General features: G+C 41.2%; 1 protein-coding gene across 1 annotated transcript; it reads right to left on the bottom strand.

The window, feature by feature from the left end:
- Positions 1-3962: 3962 nt before the first annotated feature.
- On the bottom strand, positions 3963-7181 carry LOC103713426. The gene is made up of 3 exons (XM_008800353.4): positions 6605-7181; positions 4915-5236; positions 3963-4706 (listed from the first exon to the last, which is right to left on the bottom strand). The coding sequence occupies exons 1-3, from the start codon at positions 7099-7101 to the stop codon at positions 4473-4475; spliced, it is 1053 nt and encodes a 350-aa protein (XP_008798575.2). The 5' UTR covers positions 7102-7181; the 3' UTR covers positions 3963-4472.
- Positions 7182-8409: the final 1228 nt, after the last annotated feature.

Here is an 8409-nt window from a genome sequence, read left to right as displayed (position 1 = left end):
GCTATAGTGTAATGATTTGATTTGTCCCGAAAAGTTCTTGGATCATAGCCCAGTTCCAATCAACTCCATGACCAGGTCTTTTTACCTCTTATTGTTGTTGTTATTTGTTATTACCTAATACCTTTTTACCACTACCATCCCCCCTGCGAGCCGTAAGGTTATATCGATTAGCCCGTGAAGTTAATTTGCAACACTTAACAACTAACGACCTGATTGCGGGTTATTTGATTCCCTCTTTTGATAAGAGCTGGTCATGTTCCTAATATGATGCTTAAGGAGGGTATCTTTCTCAAAAATAGTGGTCGAAAACCATCATACATTTCATCGAGCAATGAAATAAAAATGGTTTAAGTGATTTCGGAGCTCATGTTAAACACATCAAGAGGACAAGATTTTTAGTTCAAATGGTGCAAGTAGGCATGAACAGTGGCTTCTACCTAGCAAGGTGCTAACCTATATAGCCTACCGTGCTGCCCAGTCTCATCATCTTAGGTCGAACTCAAGGAGTCAAATCTTCTCCGACTTGTGCTTGGACGGGAGAGAACTTGTTTGCCAATCACGAGTTGTCTATGTCTGCTACTTCTATCTATCAACGTGCTAGCCTATAAAATCCACCGTACTATCTAGTCTCACCATCTTAGGTCGAACTCAAAGTGTCAAATCTTCTCCAACTTGTGCTTGGACAAGAGAGAAACTGTTTGCCAATCACGACTTGTCCAAGTCCGCAACTTCTACCTATTAACGTGCTAGCCTATATAGCCAACCGTACTACTTAGCCTCACCATCTCAGGTCGAACTCAAGAAGTCGTATCTTCTCCAATCAGTGCTTGGACCATCACGATCGAGTAAAATTTATTCGGTCGTCACGCCAAGCATGAACGGTTGTGATCGACAAATAAACTCGCTTTGATCCAAACAGGATCAAAATTTACAACAACCAGCTTTAAAAAAAAATTTAAATGGTAATGACAATGCCAGTACTTGGAATAATAAGAGGGCAACGAGTAATTAGTGCTCCAGCGAATTATTCTCCATAATTTTTTCTGTCAATTTATTTTGAAGTGGTTGCTTTGATGGCAGCTCCATTCAACAGTCTTTCGGGGTTAATGCTGCACGATCAATCATCAATTTAAGAATGAAAACAAAACAAAAAGAAAACCACCATGAACAGTTGAGAGATGCAAACAAGACGTCAAGTCTAGAACCCAAACCAAGAACAAAATAAACGATCCAACTTGAATGCCTCGGATTGCAGCCAAAAAGATGCATCTACAGCTGGAAGAGTACGTCTTCCTGCGGTTGAGCTTTTTCGTATGGCTGCAGTAGCTTGAATTATAAGGTCCTGACATGGGAATCGCATTCCTATAGTCCAATCAGGTTGGGTCCCTTATCACTTAACTGGGCCAACTCTATGCATGCCGTCCCGGTGATACGCTGTTAAGCGGTGGAGCCTCTTTGTGGGGAAGGGAGCACTATGGCGTCACGACTCGAGCTTTTCTAACTCGACCAGTCCCAAGTCCCAACTACCTCTCGAGGATTTGATCCAAGGTCTTAGACATTGTAAGATAAAAGGCCATATATGTCATCAAGAACCGGGGCTTGTCTCAATTATGAAGCTACAAAATTCTGAAAAAAAAGGTAAAGGTGAGTCGCCATTCAATTTACCGACCTAGTTTACGGATCTAGGTCGCCATTCAATTTACCAATCTGATGTGGAAGTTGGTGATCGACTGAGCAATAGAAGGAATCCAACTAACCTCATTGGTCCTTCCATTTGCTGAACCAATCCTTAATTGCCATATCAGCTCGGGGAACCGAGCAGTGGTCTAACCTGATGGCTTGTAAAAAATAAAGGTCGTGAATGGTGATAGAAACGAGCAGGTGATGATAGCCAAATAGCCTGTCTCGTATAAAGTGGCTTATATGGCCACTTAAAATTGAAAAATAAGAAAAAAATACTGTCCAAGTTACTGTAAAAATAAAAGAATTTTAACAAGAGCAGCATCACAAGATCCCTCACCATCTCTTTCATGGTTTTAATGAAAGATCGGTGACCATCTCTTTCATGGTTTTAATGAAAGCGAGTTGGACTTTTGTCCAGCTCCTACTATGGAAAGGACAAGGTCATTCAGCCTCTTTTTTTTTTTTTACTGCAACGATCTCATACAAAAATGTGCATAAGTATAACTAACAAAATCAGAAAGAAGGAGTTGGCAAAGAAAAAAAGAAACATATGCTTGGTTCTCCTAAAGAAATCCTCCAGCATTACAAGCCACAAAGGAAGCAACCTAATCAGCGGCGCTGTTCGCTTTTCGGTAGACATAAGTGATCCGAAAGGAGCCACACCTTCTTGCTAGTCTTAGTATGTCGCGAAGCGGCGACTGTACGCCAGCATCGCTATGTTGACCTCAAAGCCACTCGATCACCATAATGAGTCTCCTTCAAAGTGAATACAACCCACATCCAGAACAAGCCTCGTATAGGAAATGCCCTCCCACGCAGCTCTAAGCTCAGCACCAATAACAATAGAGTCGAAGATCTGCCGGCCCCCGGCTACCACAAGTCTAAAGCATGCGACCTTGGAGTCGGAGAAAAAAAAACAGAGGGAGAATTCACTAATCTAATGAAATATGAAAAGCTCAATAAAATCATGAAATCTTCTTTGGGCTTGATCGTCCTTGTATGGCCTTCTTTAGGCACTTGCAATTGAAAAAAAAATAAAAGAAAAAGAAGGAAAATAATATTATCCAACTGACTCAAAAATAAATAATGCTAATAAGCGGAAGATCACAAGATCCTTGACCTCGTGTGACATGGTTCTAATGAAAGCAAATTGGGTTAAATGAAAACATCAAAGGCTTTTTGGGCTTTATGACATCGGAATCCAAAAAAAGCAACACCCACAAGATTCGTTATTGGGTTATTGCAAAATACTTGAAAAACGTCTCACGAGATTCAAACTCCTCGAGTCTCCGATGCCAGGCAACATGTAACGGCGGGAGGCTCATTTGGGGTGCGGTTTGAAACTAAATGAACCAAGCTGCCAAAAATTCAAGCTCGAAAATAGTTTCAAGCTAAGCCAAAGAAGCACCCGGCTTATTCAAGTTCGGCTTATTCAAAGAGGCTCGGTTTTCTATAGAGCTGCATAGTCGATAGCATTTTGGGTATGTTTTTCTAACTTTTTGTCTCATAATTAAGATTTTAATTGGTACATGTTTTGACATCTGAATCCATTAAATGTTAATTTATATTAACTAGGTCTGAAGTCAAGATCGAACAAGCTTCAAATGAAGATTTGATTCAAGCTTAAACCAAGCCAGGTTGAGGCTTGAATTAATTTCTGGATCGATTAAGATTTACAAGCTGCTCGTTTCGACTTATGTTCGGCTCGGTTTGGAATTAGGCTCACATTTAGCTCAACAAAGTAGTTAATAAACTGAGCTTTGAGTGGACCCAAGCACGACAAAGCTCCGCAGATTTACACCTCTAACAACAGGAGTCATTGAAGGTTCCATATTTTCTTTTAGAATAGGGCAAAAATAGGAGTGCATTTATTAGTCCCATTACCTTTCTTAAGTGAAATTAGTGGAGATAGTTGCAAATATTCACATAATAATAAGAGATAAAAAAGGATTAAATTGATGTTGCGATTAATCTTTATGTCTAAATAAGCTATAGAGCTGTAGTTGATCTTGGAAAGAATCGGATACTGGGCTCACTTGACATAGCTATGAATTTCTTCATGAACTGGCATATGTCAGAGACTTCAGAATTTTGCTAGGCAACAATGCATTCAAAAGTCGAACTGAATCATTGAGGATTCATTTGTAAATCCAAGGTAATGGATCAAATTTTGTCCTCAAAAATAGCAACCTTCTGTCTCTTAAATAGACCCAAAGCATTTTTATCAGGGCCCAAAGTTATTTGTTTCGATCAAGCACAAGCCACTATGTAACATGTAATGAGACTACAGGCTCTTGTAGCAAGTTTCCCATATATATAACATGTTTATTAACAAATCTTATCAAAAAAGAATGTACATGAAACCACCATGCATATATCCGTCCAAAAAACATCTTCAAAGCAAGCCAACTCTCAGACACACCAAATTGTGTCTATAACCAACAAACTCAATCCACAACCAAGTGATTACATATACTTCATCCCAATTTTCTCCGAATAAAATGGAATGAGGAATCCTAGCAGAGGAACTCTGCCTGATTAGAAGCACACAGAAACACCACATAATCCCCCAGAGCAGTCGTCTGTCCATTCACCTTGACCTCTGCTGCCACTGCCTTGCTTTGTTGCAGTGCTGCTCCTCGAAACCTATCGAGGGAGAAGTGAAGGGGGTAGGTTGCTCAATCCGAAGAGCCTCCTGATTCTTCTCTACTTTGAAGCAAAGCAGAGTCTCCACCTGTGCTTAGAATTGCGTCCATACCACACGATTACCAGTCGATCTTTTTACCACACTACGTATTGGTGAACTTGAAGGATATGCGAGTCCAGAGGCTGTAGAAGAAGAAAAGCAGCAGCATTATCAATAGCTGATCCACTATGGATACCTTCTTTATCTCATGATCAAGCTCACGACATGGAACCAGGGGACTGCACATGAACTCCAAGGAGAAAGAACGATTTGGATCATCACTCAGCTCAAAAATTGCCTCGCCAGTGGCACTCTTGAACTCCCCATTGCTCCATTCCTGAGGTAGGAGAAAGTTTCCTCATCAGAAAAATTTTGCCACTATATCACTTGGCCAGAGCATGATCATGTAGTCCAGAAGGCATGAACTCATGAACAGGACTACAGAACTATAGTCTATAGGGTAAGCCCTCATGGCCTCTGCCAAACGAGCAACGCTTTCTCCATGACTTGCTTACTGAAAAGCCTAATCAATGGTGTCACATTACCTGCAGTTTTCTACCAAGAGTAACAAGTATGCACCCGGCAGGCAACTCGAAAAATGCTGAGCCCCCTGGAGAACGGATCCAGAAGTTGTGGTCGTCGCCAGAGATATGGAGACTTAATGCATGAGAGTGAAGTGATTTTGCATGGCTGTTCTCACTCCGATTAGCTTGTATGTCATGGGGGTCATACTTTCTCAAACAGAGGATTGATGGGTTGCTGGCAATTTCCATCGAACGCCTTGGGTTTTTGATGTGTTCAGAGAGAACTTTGCTGATGCTCTCAGCAACCATCTCCATCTTCGCAGCAACATTCTCCATCTTATCTCTGGAAAATGCATTACATAAGGTCATGAAAAGAGTTCTTCCTTGAGAAGAAATAACAGACTATATAAGTTTTGTAAATAAAGAGAAATTTTCAAGAAAGTAAGTAGCATAGCAGGAAAAAAGGCGTTGGTTCAAGATGCGATGACTATTGGGACAGTTGTACATGTGTATATGCGAGTGCATGTGTCTGTACTTAAATATCTGCTTACAAACTTATTCAATTTAATGGACACCAAAGCTGTCTTCAGAAATTATCTATGCTACTGCATAATGTTGATGCCTTATATTGTTTAGTAATAGCCCTCTAACTCCAAATACAACCTAGAGGCATGATTTAAATTTAGATCATATGCAATGCAAATTATATGATTGGATTGCTATCCAGGGGAGCATATTGCAAGAGATGAACTTGTCAAATATGCTGCAGCATCAAATGCATAGAAGATAAAGCAGAAAAGGAATAGGTTTAGTCACACCTAATGGTTTAATCTAGTGCTTTAGAATGTTTGGTTGGTTTTTACCTCTTTAGTTTGATTCTTTAATATAAGTAAATGCTTAACACATTAGAGAAAACAAGCTGACGTCCATGAGTTACAATTCTATGCATAAAAAAGGTGTAGGATAGCAAATATCAAAGGACGAGCATTCGTGCAATGTTAAGGTTGCTCCATTATGACTTGGAGATCATGTTTCTTCCCTTCGAAAAGATCTAGAGATCATGGTTCGAAACATAAAAATAGAAGGATGCATACACCTGACTCTTCCCAAACCTGCAACAATGGAATCCACATGCATTGGACTACCCTTTATTGATACCTCATAACAAGAAAAGAATAAAAAATCCAATTGGACTAATCATCATCGAACTAGACTTGTAGCAAAATCATGATAGTAGATCATATGCACATGTAGCTACCAATTTGAAATTGTTATGGGCGATTCATTAAAAACACTAAGTAGCATGATTCATCAATTTTTATTTGATGTTGAAATGGCTAACTAGCACTCTAATAAAACTATCTGATAATCACATAGCTAATTTAAATAGCGAAAACAATATTAAGATCTTGTTATCACATAACAATGAGGGAGGCCCACCTCCTTCATTACCTTTCAAAAAGATCTTGTTATTACACAAAACCACCGTTACAATCTAAACGCATGTATAACGATAATTTTGAAGCAGACCAATAATATTTATAACCTGAAAATATGCCCTAAATCTTATTGCTGCTAACGTTATATAAGTCGTAATAGTCGCACATAACAATGTTAAGAACCGGGCTAACTCATCTTAATAAAGTTTAGAGTCGTTACCCACCCAAAAAAAAGAAAGAAAGAAAAACATTGAGATTCGTGTAGCGCACACCTGAAGATGCGATAAGTGTCGCCCAAAGCCTCTTCGAGAACCTTCTCGTCCTCCGACCTCATCGGCCGCATCCAATAGAACTCCTCCCCGATCCCATCCCTCCGCCCCAGCCACCGGCCCAACTCGCCGGGAACCCCAAACACCCCGCCGCCGATCGCGGTCGCCGCCCGGACCTCCTCCGCCGCCACCGCCCTCCCACCTCCGCCGATCCGGAACGCGCCGATCTCCACCGCGGCGGCCAGCACCCGGCGGACTGCGGACTCCTCGCCGGCAAGGAGCGCCGGAAGGTCGACCTCCGGCAGGTCCTTGACGGGGGACCTCGTCGGAAAGCACGATTCCGGCAGGGTGAGGTCGGGGACCTTGAGGGATCTCTCGAGGTACTCGGCGAGGACCCAGTCGTCCACGGCCGCCGACCGGGAACCCTTCCCCGTCGCGACCGGCGTTGGCGGCGGCGCTCGGAATAGATGGCCCCTCGCCCCCCTCGCCGCCGTCGCCATTAGATCGCCGGTTTCGGAGCTCAGCCCGGGTTTCCACTTAAATAAGGACAAAATATAGAAAGCGTCCCAGATTTGGCCCCCCGATCTTCACCGTGTGTTTCATCGGTCTTTAAATGATGGACGGTGGATGTAAATTCAGTTTATATCATAGGGAGTAAGGTGGGAGGGCCGATTGTGACAGCGCATGCTTTGCTGTTGGTGATGATGAGAAAGGGACGGTGGAGGGCCCGCCGGGTCGTGGCGGGAAGTTGCGTGAAGGCTCTGAGTTGGTGGGGATGCATCACTGGCTGTTCGTTCTGAGATCGGAGGGTTGGGGTAGGATGGTGGGGTGTGAAAGGGGAGAGTTAATTGTGGTCCCTGGCTAGTGGGGGCTGGTCCTTGGTACTTGATTCCCACGGCTGTGATTTGATGAATCATTGATCTTTAACTATTCTCTACGGAACCGTGTGCTCATGTATCATCGAATGCGCGTGGTGACATGAGATGCTTTAGAACATGGTTCCACACCAACTGATTTTTTAAAACATTTTAAGAAAAATCAAGTGAAGAACATCCAAGAACAACTATCCCTACATTAGACGGCAGCAATATACTCCATTCCATTGGATACCAACCCAACCTATCTATGGTGGACAGAATTTTATTGGCCTATTTAGAGTCGGTGATGGAATAGATCTTCAATCCAATATTCCTTGTGGATAAAGGCCAATGTAGAAAATGATAATACCTATTCTAAATAGAACTGGATTATATAGATATATTAATGATTATGATAATTATATTAATCACAAAAAAAATATTATGATCGACTTTCTAAAGAATATTATTTTTTTATTCTTTCTATTATTATTGAATATTTAGTTTATTATGTTCTATATCTCTGACACTTCTTTTATTTAATATTATATAAAATGCAAAGATTTATTTTTATTTTTTTTATTTATTTGATTTATATGTAATTTTACAACTTTATGCATCGTAATCTATTCCAAACCGTTTCATCTAACTCTATCTGGCCAAAATAGATATGGAAACATGGTTCTTAATTGCTGAACGAGTATGGATAATGATCTGCCTAACTCAGGCATATCCTATTGCCATCCCTACCACAAATGATTTGTATCAAACAAACTTTTCCCATTAGAGAGAGGGTGCTACCACTGAGCAATAACACGGTACACCAATCTTATAATATGATTAGAGATGAATCCATGCCACCGCCTTAGCTAGCATAAATTCAATAGGATTCCAGAGGAGCTCCCATTTTTGCATCATCATCAGGTATCATCTAATATATTCACAATGGCC

Source organism: Phoenix dactylifera, chromosome 3, assembly GCF_009389715.1.
Source record: "Phoenix dactylifera cultivar Barhee BC4 chromosome 3, palm_55x_up_171113_PBpolish2nd_filt_p, whole genome shotgun sequence".
NCBI classification, from domain to species: domain Eukaryota; kingdom Viridiplantae; phylum Streptophyta; class Magnoliopsida; order Arecales; family Arecaceae; genus Phoenix; species Phoenix dactylifera.
This window is presented reverse-complemented; position numbering and strand designations above follow the sequence as displayed.